The sequence below is a fragment of the Mercurialis annua genome, linkage group LG2, assembly GCF_937616625.2.
Source record: "Mercurialis annua linkage group LG2, ddMerAnnu1.2, whole genome shotgun sequence".
NCBI classification, from domain to species: domain Eukaryota; kingdom Viridiplantae; phylum Streptophyta; class Magnoliopsida; order Malpighiales; family Euphorbiaceae; genus Mercurialis; species Mercurialis annua.
This window is the reverse complement of record NC_065571.1, coordinates 48,311,055-48,327,263: the sequence shown is the minus strand read 5'-3', so window position 1 is coordinate 48,327,263 and position 16,209 is coordinate 48,311,055. Positions and strand designations below refer to the sequence as shown.

General features: G+C 26.7%; 1 protein-coding gene across 1 annotated transcript; it reads right to left on the bottom strand.

The window, feature by feature from the left end:
- Positions 1–274: 274 nt before the first annotated feature.
- Positions 275–742, bottom strand: LOC126670608 (F-box/kelch-repeat protein At3g23880-like). Its single transcript, XM_050364376.1, has one exon. It carries the CDS (start codon positions 740–742, stop codon positions 275–277), a length of 468 nt encoding a protein of 155 aa, XP_050220333.1.
- Positions 743–16,209: the final 15,467 nt, after the last annotated feature.

The following is a 16,209-nucleotide window of genomic DNA, read 5'->3' as shown; positions in this document are numbered from 1 at the left end:
CCAGAATCTCTCCTCTGATAGGTCGAAACGAACTAATAACGCCCCCCTCTCGGGAAGGATAGCTATCCAATATAGACTTCCTTTAAGATGAACTTGTGTCTCCGGCCTTGGAAGTAACATGCTAGGCTTGAAAATACGCATGGATGGAAAATGGTTATGAACACTTCTCCACGAGGAGCTATTATTTACATTCAAGACTTGAAGAGCCGGGCGACAAGGCCACCTGTGGTGTGTGGACAGAGTTCTAACAACCTTATAAATATGACTGCGAGAGTCATAACCGAATCCAAAGTATATCGTCCTCAAAATCGGACGACTCAGGCAAAGGCAAGCTCAGATATTCATTAATGCATGGATTCCATAGCACCACTGTGCGTTCCACAAGAAGAACCAAGCATAAGATGCCATCACAAGAATTCATGATCTGAGCCTTCTCGAAGCTTTTCACTTCAGCATGCAGCTTATCATTGATCGGTCTCATCGTCGCTGATTCTAATAATTTTTCGCCATCTTTTTTGCCATTCGACCACGAAAATTCCGCCCGACGATAAGAGGAGGCGCCGTTAAAAAGAAGGAAAGAATTAACGTCGCCGTTGTTGTGATTCGTAGAATGCTTTCTTGCAAAATCAGAATGGCTAAGCAGAGAGCGCCATGATCTGCAAACACACTTAAATCTAACCGCAGACTTCGCCGGCAGTCTTGAAAGGATTTCTATCATTATCTCACTCGGAATATTATTCATTGTGAATTAATCTTTTGCTCAATAAAAACTTCTTGGTGCATCAGAATGCTTTATATAGAGAGATAGAGATAAAGAAAACCCTAAGTTAATTAGTGTCCTATCGGGATGGGAATTATCAATAAAGGTAAGGATTGCATTATACTTCATTCTTTCTTTTTCCGGAAAAATGATAACAGCTTTCTCTAAGATTATTCCTAAGTAGAATCAAATTAAATTTAGTTTAAAAAAAGAATTTAAAAAACATTGATATATATATATATATATCAAATATTAGATTTTTGGATTACTTGAACTTATCTATTATTATAAAAAGAGTACTAAATTTTATTTTGTAACAAAAGGTTACTAAATTATACCTTCTATACAAAAAAATTTATATTCTTACAAAAAAATACTGAACTTCTCGTAAATTACAAAAAAAATTCAGTTACAAAAGCTCACTGAATTATGCATCTTTTTGTAATTTTGGCTTGCCACGTTAGCAAAAACGACATCGTTTCACATGGGCGAACCCTTTGTAACAAAAGATATAACTCAATGGTCTTTTTGTAACAAAATAAAGTTTAGTATTCTTTTTGTAATAATAGGTAAGTTATATATCTATAAAATATTTTGTATTTTATATTTTTAAGCTAGATGAAAACAGCTATAAAGATCCCCTTAACCAAGCAGACTTGCTCTTCAAGTAACTTTAAAAATTGATGCCTTGGTAAAAGATTAGGTTTTGTTAATAATGAAATTCAAAAACGGTCAATAAACGGGTTTAATCACTCAAAACCCCCTCATCTTTAGCTCTTTTTGCAATTACACCATAACGTAAAAAAAATTCAATTTTACTATATTTTTATATGTTTCAGTTGTATCCCAAGTTAAAAATTTCTGTCAATTTAATTATTTTAAAGATGAAATTCTAAAACATTAAATAGAAGGTATTATATTTTTTATATTTGAAAAAATAAATAAATAAATCCTTAATCTTTAAAAACATTCAAATAAGTTTTGAATGAATAATTAATCTTTTTTTAATTCTATTAAAAATTAAATAAACTAAAACTGCTTCCAATTTATAAATCCGACCATAAAAATCGTTGCGTCCGGCCATCGGGGTCTGTGTATGTTTTTCCATTGAAGAACATGCCCAAATTTGAGGTTGTTCTTCCATTGAAGAACACACCACGGAGGTCTGTTCTTGAATGGAAGAACTGACCTGATCTGGGTCTTCTTCGATTTGGGTAATGTTTTTCTATTGAAGACATACCACGAAGGTCTGTTTTTCGAGGGTGGGTCCGTTTTTTTTTGAAAACAAATTCATGTATCGTTTTTTAGGCGAAAGTTCTTTTTTTAAAAAAATTGATTTCGTTTTGTTTTATATAGATGACATTTTTGACCGTTTTTGATATTAAAAAGTTATTGATATAATTATTATTTATTAAATCTAGTGAGAAAGAAGACTTCTAATATTATTTATAACATTAGGGTGTAATTGGAATATAGATTTATTTAAAAAAAATCAAATGAAAAGAGGTTAATTTAATATTTTGAGAACAATCGAAATATAATAACTTAAAATAGGGTAAAATTAAAAAAAATCTTACGTCAAAGTGTAATTACAAAAGGAAATAAAGATAGGAGAATTTTGAGTAATTAAGCCTGAATAAATGTTATCCCTAATTCCCTATATTACAAAAGGCAAAAGTCATTTTAAGATCATTGTAGGATACGTTTTTTTGTTCGTTAAGTCGTATAATAATCAATTAGAATTCATCAAGTGCTATACTTTTTTCTTCCAGTTAACAAACTCTTATTTTAATAGAAATTGAATGAAATGAAAAAATTACAATAACATGTCGTTAGTTAACATTCACAATTTATAAACTATAAAATACCAAATTAAAGCATAATTCGAGATTATGATTTGACTATGACTTTAATGATGTGTAATTTTTTTAAATGTTGATGTGTAAATGATGGACGTTAAATAATGACATATAGCTGTATTTTCTTCAATCAAGTTAAGAGAAGGGCTTAATAATTTAACAAATAAAAATATGATAAATTTTGATTAATTTTTAAAGAATGGCTAAATAAATAAAAATATAGTACAAGTACCATAAGATGGATTTTGTCAATGCAAGATAGCATTTTTCAGCATCATTTGACATGGAAGTTTTTCAACCTATTCAAGTTAAAAGGCGTTCAGTCATTGGACAATTTGTCTTAATTAGTCAAATATGTTTTTGTTACAAGTACATAAATATAAAGTTAGTTGCCTATCTTTACTCAAAACGGTTCATGCTTAGACTTTCTTAGAAATAATTGTTTCTTGTTCCAAATTTCCAAATATAAATCAATGATTATCACCTTTCTATTTAATGATTCTTTGAATTTTCTAAGAACAAAAATATTTTCAAAAAAATAATTTTAATTTTTCAAAATCAACAGTGATTATCATTTTTTTTATGATTTTTTGAAATTTGTAATTGCATTGACAAAAACACCTGACAGATAATACTTTCTTAAAAAATCTTATAGCTAGTGTTTAATAATTTTGCAACAAATTGAAATCTTCTCAAATTTAAATGAACTTAAGAGGTCAAGTTCATTAAATCTACATTATTCATTACAAATGGATAGAGTAAATTAAAATATATAATTTTAATTAAATTGATTTACACCATTCATTTTAAAAATCGATGATATAAATTGTAAATTTGATCCGCTCAAATTTATTTGAATTTGAGAGAATCTTAATCCGTTTTGCTACGGATTGTAATTATTGACCAAATAAACGGTCCATTCATTTTTTTAATAAAACATTAGATTCCATTTTCAACTTTGACGGGCTAGCTGTAGATAGACATCAATTTTATCCCTTATTTTCCGAGATTGCAAACATATTCTTTTGTAGTAAAAAAGAAAGGAAAAAGTATAATAAAATTATAATCATCTATATATGTGTTCTTGACTTGTATGGTTTTCTTTATATATTTACATAATCCTATTTCTGTATCAATTTATATTACATAGTTTAATGATTTCTTTTTGAATTATTTTTTTTACATTCAAATAAAAATACTTAATATTTTGTTTTGCTTTGAAATTAACAAATGGTGTAGTCTATAGTCGAGAGATTATTAGGTAGACTTAGTCTATCACGTCATTCGTGCACTAATCTATCACATTATAACACGTCATTAAAATAATGGCACTATCGTAATTTATTTATTACTTTTTTACACTTTTAAATAGTAATATTTCGATAGTGTCATTATTTTAATAATGTGTTATAATGTGATAGATTTAGTCTATGTATAACGTGATGGACTAAGTCCACCTAATAACTTTTCGTCTATAGTCTTACTCAAACATCCTATTATTTGCTTCTGACTTAAAATTTGATTCTTATCAATAATGAAATTTTTTATTTTTATTTCAGAAAAAACTAGTTGATGGTTACTCCATACCATTTAAAAAACAATTCTTAGATAAATTCAGTCCATCACGTCATCCGTGAAATGAGCCAATAACATTATAACACCTCATTAAAATGAGGGTTTCTTGTAATATCATTATTCAAAAATTTAAAAAAATGAAAAACAAAATTACAAGAATACCCTCATTTTAATGAGTTGTTATAATATTATTGACTTACTCTACTGATGATATGGTGGACTGAGTCTCCCTAACAATCTCTCCCCATTTAAAAAATATCTTTGTCAGTTTTTGGATGTTCCACTTAAAATGTTTCATTATACCTCTTTAACTTAATTTTTTCAATTTTACCCTTTATTTTATCTTAATAGTCAAGTACATTTACACGACAATTTTTTAATTTTTATATGATGGAGAAATTATTTATTAATCGATAATAAATATACAAATAATTATTTCATCAGATGATATTTAAATATATCATTTTATCAAGTACAATTTTAAAAAGTAGTAATAGAAATTATATTTTTATGCTGTAAAATTTATAATTTTAATAAAAATAATATATATGTCTATATATTAGTTTGATTTGGTTTATGTTGATTTATATTTTTAGAACCGTAAATTAGACCAATAATTATTATTATTGTATTTTGCAAATCAAGATCAAACCAATAATCTTCTAAACCGTAATATTTAATTTGATTTGGTTGAATTAGTTTGACTTGGTTGGTTTGAATTTTTCTGTACAGTCCTAATTAATACAGTGATATAAGATCCACTAAGATCCACATAATAGCTACATAAAATTGAATGATATTAGTATAATAATATAATATTATTATAAAGTGCACGTCAATCCACACTTTGATTTTAAATTGTCGATCTGACATAAATACAATAATATAAAATTTATACAGATTTAAAAATTATGTCAGGTTCACTTTAATTTTAAATTTATTGATATGATATGAATATAACAATATAAAACCTATTGAAATCCATGCAAAATTAACGTTAGATCCACTTAAATTTTAATTTGTTGATCTCCTATAAATGCAATAATATATTACTCATAAAAATCCACTTAATTCGACATTAGATTCGCCACAAGAATCGAAAAACTATTAGATTCATCTACAATTTAACTTGTAAATTGATATGAAATATAATAATATTAAATTCATTGAAATTCACCTCCGGACTTTGGTGATCGATCGCTGTAATCCAGCGATTGATGGTAGCCGGTAGTGGCAGTCTGTTGATTATCGGTTTGATAATGATAAAAATTAGTTAAATAATTTAAGAGTGTTTATCCCACAAAACGGATGTGCCACATCATTTTTACAACAAGTTAATAAGCATTTGCGATAGGAAATCTTTATTTATTTTTTATTTTTTTATCGCTAAACATTTACATATGGCTAACGCCTCAATGGTTTGTTGCACGAATGACGTGGCGCAACCATTGCGTTGTATACTTATTTATAATTTAAAATTATTATTATAATATGTTAATTTTAAAATTAAATTTTATATACTATATTTTTATAATTATTTTTTATAAATAGGGTATTTTAAAAAAAACTTTCAATTTATTTTATAAGGATCTAATTTTTCAAAACTACACCATCTTTATTTTTTTTTTCAATTATATTCTAACCTTTTAAGATTCCCAATTTTTCCAAATTACCACTTTTTATTTCCGATTGTACCCTAACATATTAAATTGATTTTTTTTATTTAAAAAAGTCTGAATAAGTCCTTCATAGTTCACAAATACTCTAAATAGACCCTTGGTAATGATGCTAAAAAACATTCTTATCCATAATTTCAAAAAATAAAATCCTTTTAACACTATTTAATAATTCACATTAATAAGCCTGAGTTAGAGCCTGAGCTTATTGAAGCACTGACATTGTTCATCAGAGTAACTCGGGCAGCCACCACTGAGAAGTACGAATTGGAGATGTTCAGACTAAAATATTCTGATAGATAGAAGAAAAACCTGAGAAAATATCGGGGTTTCGGCTTGATCGGTAGCATTCAAGTTGCTTCCGATTTAAAATTCCTGCTTTCATGAATGGAATATCAGAAAGAATTGAAGAATCTGACTCCCATTTTCTGCCGTCACAGCTCAAAGACACAGATTTTGGTGTAGAAACATAAACACTGACAACAAAAACTAAGAATTAATCTTTTCTTAACAACAAATTAATTTTCCTGTACGCCAAAAACTTCAATTTTTATTTTTCTTGTAAAATTTGGATTAAGCTTAATTCATCGCCAAGCTATAGGTTTAATTAATAATCCATGGAGAATTGTTGCCTGGATCACAAGGGACCAATCCAGGCAGGAAAAGAATTAGAGAAATGTTAATTATGATATCGAATTTTTAGTGGACTACTATTTACCGCCCCAAATTACTACCTACCGCCCAACTTTTTACCAAAATACCCCTAAGCCATTTTCAGTTTTTTTAAAAAAAATCAATTCTCTCAATTCAATTAAAAACCCAACGAATACCCGAGCGAATTTATAATAAAAATGTCAAAATCGACGCCAAATCGAGGCGATGACCCCTATGGGCCATCGCCATTTGAGGCCGATGGCCCATTAAAAAATTTTCAAAAAAATTTAAAAATTTAAAAAACGAAAAAATTAAAAATCGATTAATTATTAGAGGTTACCGTCCTCTAATTTTAGGTGATTTTGATATTTTTATTATAAAATTGCTCGGTTATTTGTCGGGTTTTTAGTTGAGTTGAGAGGATTGAGTTTTTTTTTTAGCTGAAAATGGCTTAGGGATATTTTGGTAAAAAGTTGGACGGTAGGTAGTAATTTGGAGCGGCGAATAGTAATACCCAATTTTTATTTTCGGTTATATTTATTGGAGGTTTTGTTTGGTGAGTCTTTTGTTAGTTGGAGATTGATGACATTTTACTAAGAGTAAATTATTATGACACCCCTCATCATTGACATAATTCACATTTTTGTCTCTGTTATTTGAAAATCAAATGACATAATCCCTCACTTTTATTTCAATCAACGAATTAGTACTTCCATCTATTTTTAGTGTTAGTTAATAAAGTCATCAAAACTATATGGGCTCTCACTTTTGTTTTTGTCAACGATTAGTCCCTCAATTTTGTTATCTCACTTTTGCTTTTGTCAACGATTAATCCTTTAACTTCGTTGACTAACACCAAAAATGAATGAAAGAATTAAACTGTTGAGGGAAACAAAAATGAGGGGTGATATAGTTTAATTTTCAAACAAAAGGAATTAAAGTATGAATTATATCAAATGTGAGGGGTTTTATAATAATTTGCTCTTTTATGAATGTGGATTATCAGATTGTGTTATAGGATTTTCTTTTAAAAATTTGTTGGATTTTTTAACACTATTTATAATATTAAAGGTCTATTTAGAGCATATGTCAAATATGAAAGATTTATTTATATTTTTTAAACAAATTATTATGACATTTCTCATATTTGACATAATTTTCACTTTACTCCTTCATATTTAAAAATCAAAACATATCGCCCCTCAATTTTATTTTTGTCAACAATTTAGTCCTTCCGTCCATTTTGTGTGTTAGTCAACAATTTTATATAGTCCTCCACTTTTGTTTTTCTTCTTCATTTTTTTTGTCAACTATTTTGTCCTCAGTTTTGAAAATTAATTTATCCCTAAATTTTTTAACTTTGCTGATTAATACTAAAAATGGATATATGAACTAAACTATTGAGGTCATATAGTTTAATTTTTAAATAGAATGTGAATATATTAAATATGAGAGATTTTATAGTGATTTATTTTATTTTTTAAAATAAAAAAGATTAATTTAGTATTTTATAAAACAATTGAAAATGAAAAGGTGATTGTTCAATAAAGTTTTCGATATTAAAAATTTATGATATAAATTATAATTATAAAATGATACATCCAATTTCAAAAAAAAAAAAAAAACTCAAGAGAATCTAATCACTGCTTAGAAAATATCACTGGATAATTAAAATAATATTAGTAGACGAGCATAATGACAAAACTAATAGGCTTCTTATGTCATCATTAGCGGCTCCGACAGATCGAAGAACAAGGCGTTGATCTTATTTGACTTTCAACAAAAACAAACCAAATTTTCGATATATAAACAATAGGCCCAATGTCTTTAAAAATATCCAATTTTTTAATTTTTTTTAATTCTATTTTAATATTAAAAATTAGTCAATTTTATTTTATTTCATATTTTTTAGTTTTAATTATATAAATTAATCTTTTTTTATTAGAAAAAAATTCAAAAAAATTCCTCAAATTGATCTCTTTTACATTACATTGACCTTTTTGCATCAAATTGATCTTAAAAACTTTTTTGAAATGTTTTAAATATAAAAATATTAATTCAATGTTTAAGAGTACAATTGAAATAAAAAATTAAAAAATAAAATAAAATTAATCAGTGGCAGGTTTAAAAAGGGACAAATTTCAAGTGTTTTTAATAGTCTATATAATATAATATAACTTGGCGATTTGTCACGTTTTTGATCTATTGAAATTTGAAATCATACAACACGTAAAAATATATGTTACACGTAAGGAACCTTTTGTTTCCATGAAGGACTTGCTATTTGTCCAATAGAAAAAAAATTTAGACTCAGTACACTACGTCATCCGTAGACCAAGTCTATTATATTATAACACGTCATTAAAATAGCGGCACTATAGTAATATTACTATTCAAATGTGTAAAAAATAAATATAAAATTACAATAGTACCACTGTTTTAATGATTTGTTATGATATGATATGCTAGTTTACGGATGATGTGGTTGACTAAATCTATTTAAGAATTTCTCGTCTAAAAGGCAAGTGACATTCTTTTATTTTTTTTTTATCTCTTTTTTAACAAAGGTTACCTCTTTTTTATTATAAATATTTAATTATTGCTCAATCTATTTTTTTAAAATTAATTTTTTAAATTTTTTGGTTTTAAAATACTTATTTATTAGAAATTTTAAAATAATAGACTTAAAAGCTATTCACCTTTATTTATTTTTTTCAATAGCACAGCGGCGTTATAATTTTATCAATTGCACCCTATTTCGTATTTTTACGTTTCAATAACACCATGAAACATCAAATTAAACTCTTTTCATTGGCATAAAATTCAAATAAATCCTGCATATCTTTTAAAAATCTAAACATCATATGATGTTTTATATTATATATACAAATCCTTTTCTCCACAAAATAAAAAAATATAAATAAATAAATTAAATAAAACATCTCTGTCACCGCCTTCCTTCGGGCCCGTTGCTGCTCTCCGTCACCACCACTTCCGGAGACGAGCTACTCATCTTCTATGGAAGACCAGCTTGTCTTCCATTGCGAAGGTTGGGAAAGACGAGCTGGTCTTTCCCGTGGACGACAAGCAGCCGGTACATGGAAGACCAGCTGCTTGTCTCTGGAAGCGGAGTTGATGGAAAGCGACTGAGGGTACTGGCAGATTCAGTTTAAAATATTTATTTAGTTTGAATTGAATAATAGATTATATATATATTTAATTAATTTTTTTATTTAGGATTTGTTTAAAAGTTATTTTAGTTAACAGACTTGTTTGAATTTGTTCAAGTAAAAAAAGGTACAAAATGATCCAAAATTTAGTTGTTTTATAAAATTTTAATCTTTATAGCAATAAAATCATCTATTTTTTTAATTTAGGGTACTATTGAAATGTAAAAATATAAAACAGGGTGCAATTGACGAAATTATAATGTCGTTGTGCTATTAAAAAAATAAAGGTGGGTAGTTTTTGAGCCTATTAGTCAAATTATAAACAATATTTTCAATATTTTTTTAAATATATTTGTCTTCTTTACGATTGATAGCCAAATTCAATTTTCATTATAAAATGCATGTTTTTGAATTTTGAATTGTAATTTGTAGCATAAAATTGAAATAATATGTTAAAAATAAAAATAACTTTTTTAAACTATAAGCAACTTATGAAACTTATACTAAAAATAATGTTGGATTTTTGATAATTTGAGTATAATTCCCATCTTACTTTTTAAAAGGAGAAATTAAAATTCTTATCTCATAGTTAATGTGTGCCTCAAAACTTATAATATATCAAAACAAAGAAAAACTATGATAATAATTCATATCAAGAATTTGTCGGTCTAACATTAGATTTAAAGAATTAAATTCTAGAAAACTCAAGATAATACTATTTAATATCAACAAATCAATGATGTTTGTCAATTTAATTACAAAAATAATAAAGTAAATCTTAAACATTATAAAATCAAACAAAAAAGTTGAAGCCGGTTGTTGCTTCATTGTCTCTGCACTGCAGAAATGCAAAAATGAAGAAACAAATATCAATATGTATTTTATAGATTTGAGAAATAAAATAGACAGAATATATATATATATATATATAAAAATATATTATCAATAAAAAGTGCAGATGAATAATCCTATAGCAGTCTTACTATAAATAGCAAAACTAGAGTGACTGGTCTTCAGAGTTAGAACTTTCACACAATAAATGATCCCATTGCTTTTTAATATAAGGTCGAACACAGTATAAATAATTTCTCCATGGCACAATAAAAGATTGAACTTTTATTAAATAGTTTCTCCTAGAAGCAAAGCCAGAAATTATATAAAAAGAGAGAAAATTTTATAGTTAAATACAAAATAAATAATAAGGAGGTCAATATATAAAAAATAAATATAATATATATATAATTTTTAAATAGATTAATACTATAAATTAATATAATTTTTTTTTAAGAAGGTGGTCAATTGACCACCTTCCCCCATAAGTGGCTTCGCCACTGGTTTCTCCATACTGGCAAAACTAAATCACCAGATTTATAACGTTAATCAACCTATACCACAATATATGCAATTTATATTTAAATTGCACGAAAATTGAATTACAAATTTCATAATCTGATAGTGGCAGTGGCTAAGGGTATAAGCTTTAATTCCAACCATTATATATTCATTTATCTAAGTGAATTAGTAAAATCAAAATGAAATTTTTTAGAATTATTAACTGTACAAAGAGATAGTTTTTACACTAATAGAATTATATGCTCTGGATGAATATATAAATACTCTAATAATAATCTTAGAATGAAGAAGATGAATATTAAGGATAAATAGTTTATTAAAAATAATAAAAATAAAATAAATATTTTAATAAAGATAGAGACTGTAAAAATATTCTATTTAGTAACAATTAATAAAAAATTTGTTGCTCTTTTCAATTATAGAAGTATATGCATAAATTAATTAACACAGAATTATAGTAAGAGTGAGATGCATGAATGCCGTAGACTCGTAGTAAATTAAGGGAGAGAATCTTGAGCAGCAGCAGCTTCAAGCCATTCATGAATTTCAGCCATTACAACGGCAGCATTTATTTTCGGATTTTCAGCAGCACATGCTCAGGCATGACCAGTCCACGTCACAGCTCATTCAGACTTACAGTCTCTACGAGCAAGTGAATGTTGTCTGTAATATGCATACGATAGAAATGCAGGCGGGATAAACATGACCAACTTATGCACGTTTCTGTCCTTGCTGAAGCCCTAATCAGTTAAATTAATTGCATCCCACGTGATAAACATGACCAACTTGTTTTTATAAGTTCAACTTAATTGGCCTGGACTCTTTTGAATATACTAGTTTCGCATTACGTGCTATGCACGTGACTCGTAATGTAACTCCTCAATGGATATATTAGTAAATTTATTATAATTATATCAATTTTTTATTTATAATTAATAGTAAAAATAAATATAATATATTCTCAAATACAGTATTTTAATTGTGTAATTCAATCAAACTAAAAGATATGTATTCCTACTAATTTGGAGACAATTTAGTTATTTTTTACATACTAACAATTAAATTGGAGATAATTTAGCTACATATTCTAATTAAGACTTTAATTACAATAGTGATTAATTAAATAACTAATTAGTTAATGACTATAAAACCTTCATTTAGTAGTAAATTGAAAATGATTATTCGGTAAATTTGTCTGTCCCCCCCATCCGTGCTTTTATATATACTATAGTGTCGCTTTACGTGTTTCACACGTGGCTCGTAGTGAGACTCGTCAAATATCAAATAATAATTAAAAATAATCAATCTTATTTATAAAAAATAAAAATATTATATATTAAATATTAATTAAAATATTAATTTATTAGAAGTAATCTACTTTAATTAGAATTCTAAATAATTAATAACAATTAAAATAATCTATAATTAAATATTTAAAGTGGTCTATTTTAATTGGTATTCTGAACGATTAATTATATTAACATAATATTATAAGTAATTAATTTTAGGACAAAAGTGTAGTTTTCTTTATTACTTACGAATGATAATTACGCTATCGTGATAATTCGACCAATAAAACAAAGTTGTTATTTAAAGAAAAGACAAAAAAACTATAAAAATAATATAGTTCTAAACGATATTAGGTTTTATTAAAAGTATAATTTTAATATAATAATATAAAAATTTAAATTTAAAATGAAAAAGAGTCTAACATTTAATAGAAGTCTAAGTTAAAAAAGATACACAAATTAGTTGGTAAGAAAAAATTAGTACTAACTAATTGTGATACAAACTTGATAGAACTCTAATTGAAAAGATTAATTTCAATACTGGAAAACTAAATTTATAAATACAATAATTCTAATTAAATGTATTGTGAAGGCTTATGATTTTTATGGACGAAGTGTCATCAATACCCATATATTGGTTAGCAGCTACAGAAGAAAGCAAATCCATGCATGAAGCACACAACTCATGCATCAACCAAATTATATAGTACTACCATTTACAGAGTTGTTGTACGGTTAGGTTAGTATTTTTTGCGGCAACTTTATCGTAATGCGGCAACTTATCTTATTTTATATCCTAATTACATTATAACTCTAATACTAATTAATGTCTAATTTAATTATAGTTAATTAGTAAATTACTAAAATATCCAACTAACAGGGCTATTAGGTAAAAGTGTCTGTCCCCCCACCCCATCCGTGCTTTTATATATAGTATAGATATAGATAGATATAGATATTACTAGCGTTTCGCCACGTGCTACGCACGTGAGCGGCATTTGCATGACCCGTCGCATGTATTATATATTAATTCAATCATTACATATATATTTTAGTTATTATTAATTATTATAAATATTTTTTTAATTATATTAACAATAATAGTATGATATTTATATGACCCGTAATATATTAAATATTATTAATAATTAAATTTAATTTTTGATTTTTTTTATTATTTAAATTGAAATTGTAGTAGCTATATGATATTTATATGACCCGTTCTATATGTATCACTATACATTAAACTGTGACCTAGTCATTATTTCAATTTAATGAACTTAAAAAAGCAAAGAATGCATACCTCTTCAACAGGGACAACAAATTCTTCCGTAACTTTGCACAAACTCTCCAGACATTATGACACTGACAAATGAGCAGATCAATTCATATATATTTATATAATAGCATGTATTAGAGTTGGAATAAAACACATTAGTCTTACTTTCCTTTAACTCTGTAATCCAGATTCTTCTTTATAATTTGTTCTAAAAAACCAAATCTCTTCTCATTATTCTATTATATTTATTTCTACTGTTTCATTCAAATTAAACTCCTATTAACTTTATATTTGCATAATAAATTATACCCTTAATAAACTCTATCATCGTAATTTTGCCTGTCTCCCCCTTTCCCCCCCCCTTCCCACATATAAGATAGTTATAGATAGATAGATAGATAGATAGATAGATAGATAGATAGATAGATAGATTAAAGTGTCTAAAATACTTTTTCAGTCCAATTATTAGTAAATTTTTAAAAATATATAATATTATGATATTTCTAACCAATGTAGTCTTATGGATATAATTGAATATACAAACTTAAATATTAAAATGTCTTATTCAGTTATATTTCAAGTATTTTAATAGAAACGTGACTTTTTTTGTATAAATGAAAAATATTTATTTTCAAATTTAATCCCTATAGATCTTTATTTGTCATATATATAAAGAAAAGTGGCGCACTTTGAAATATAATTTTATATGTTGAAATGCTTATGGGAGTTAAAGTTTTAGAGTTATTAAACTTTCGCATTATTTTATTTTATCACTGGGCTTTAATTTGTTTTACTTATATACTTATTTAATAGTGAAATTTGCACAAAATACTCATTTTTTTAAATATTTGCAAAAATACTCTGATTTTTTTAAAAAAAAATTATCTTTTTTTTCAAAAATTTATTTTTGTACTCCGAATTTTTTTTTACTCTGATTTTTTTTTTGTAAAAATACTCCGTTTTTTAAACTGTTTGAAACTGTATCATAAACGGTTTCAAAGTTGTCAATTTTAGAAATATTTTGAAACCTTTTGAAACTGTAATTGAAATAGTTTTTAAAACGAATTCAAAATATTTTTTAAGAAGCCGTTATATGAAACCCAATTAGAGTCTGTGAAACGGTTTATAAAACAGTTTCAAATTTTATTTTATTTTTTGAAACCGTTTGAAACTCTATTAGAAACTGTATTTTAAAACGTTTTGTAAAACAATTTTAAATTATTTTTTTAAGAAACCGTTATAAACCATTTGAAACACAAATAGAAACTGTCTTTGAAACTCTATTAGAAACCGTATTTGAAACGTTTTGTAAAACAGTTTTAAATTGTGTTTTCTGAAACTGTTTGCAACTGTTTGAAACAGAGGAGTAAAAAAATAAATTACGGAGTAAAAAAAAATATTTAAATTTTTAGGTACGTTTGTAAACTTTAATTTTTGAGGTATTTTTGACAAATATTTATACTTTTTTAGATATTTTTGTAAATCTCCCTATTTAATATTATCATTGGTAATTTCATTGTTAAATTGAATTATGACGGTAATTAAACCTTGCCAAATCATGGAGCGACAACATATTTTCTTACACTAAAACAAAATAGAAGAAAAATTTAATAATTACGCACATTTAATATTCATTATTGATAATATGATCGGGAAATTTTGATAGCCACGTAGCCAAAATATGTCCTGAAATTACCAAAAAGAAACTCCACGTTATTTGTAATTTTTAAATTGAGTGTCTAATTGAAATAAATTTAAAGTTTATAATTAAGTTAAAACAACACAAAAATAACATCACACGAATATTAATAAATTTAAAAGAGTACCACCACTTGACAATGTTACCAGACAAAAAGAATTGTCGCCGGTGCCTCTTCGTAAAGAGGCATTCAGCCTGTCTCTAGCTAGGTTATCTTCAATACTTGTCTTTTGTAGGGTAGGGTCATCATCTTCCATTTTGTCATTTCTTAATGATTGTCGGTGAGATAGAAAGGAGGAAATTTTCTTGCTTTCTTTCCCACAGACGCCAAATGATAAGTTGTGAATCACTAGAGCTGTCTTGAATCAGGTATATGTCTTCAGAGAACACCTGAAAACCACAACGCAACCGTTACAAGAATGTCGAAAGATGATTCCGGTACACCTCTCCGACGGTCAACATAGTAACAATTTGAATATGGGGAAGAAATGAAAAGTGAAAAATAAGTAATGATGGTTTGAGAGAAAAGAGTATTAGCCTTTCCAACTTTTAAAACAAACAAGGTGAGTCAGCCAAGTTTCCACAATTGCGAGACATCTTCTCACACATCGGGCGATCCAAGTCTAACCCGAACCAAAATCCAACCAGAGTAAAACCGGAGTATAATATTTGGAACATCCTTTGATAAACCATAAAATCCATTTTTGAAAACAAGAAACTCAATAATAACTTAACAGCCCAAAATAATATCACGCCCACAAGGTGATCAATAAAAGATCCAAATCAACAATGTACTCATGTACTAATACAATTCACACAATCACCCTAGCATACCCTCTAAACACTCAACATGCCCAAACAATATTAATTTTGATAAACAACTCACTTGATCTAG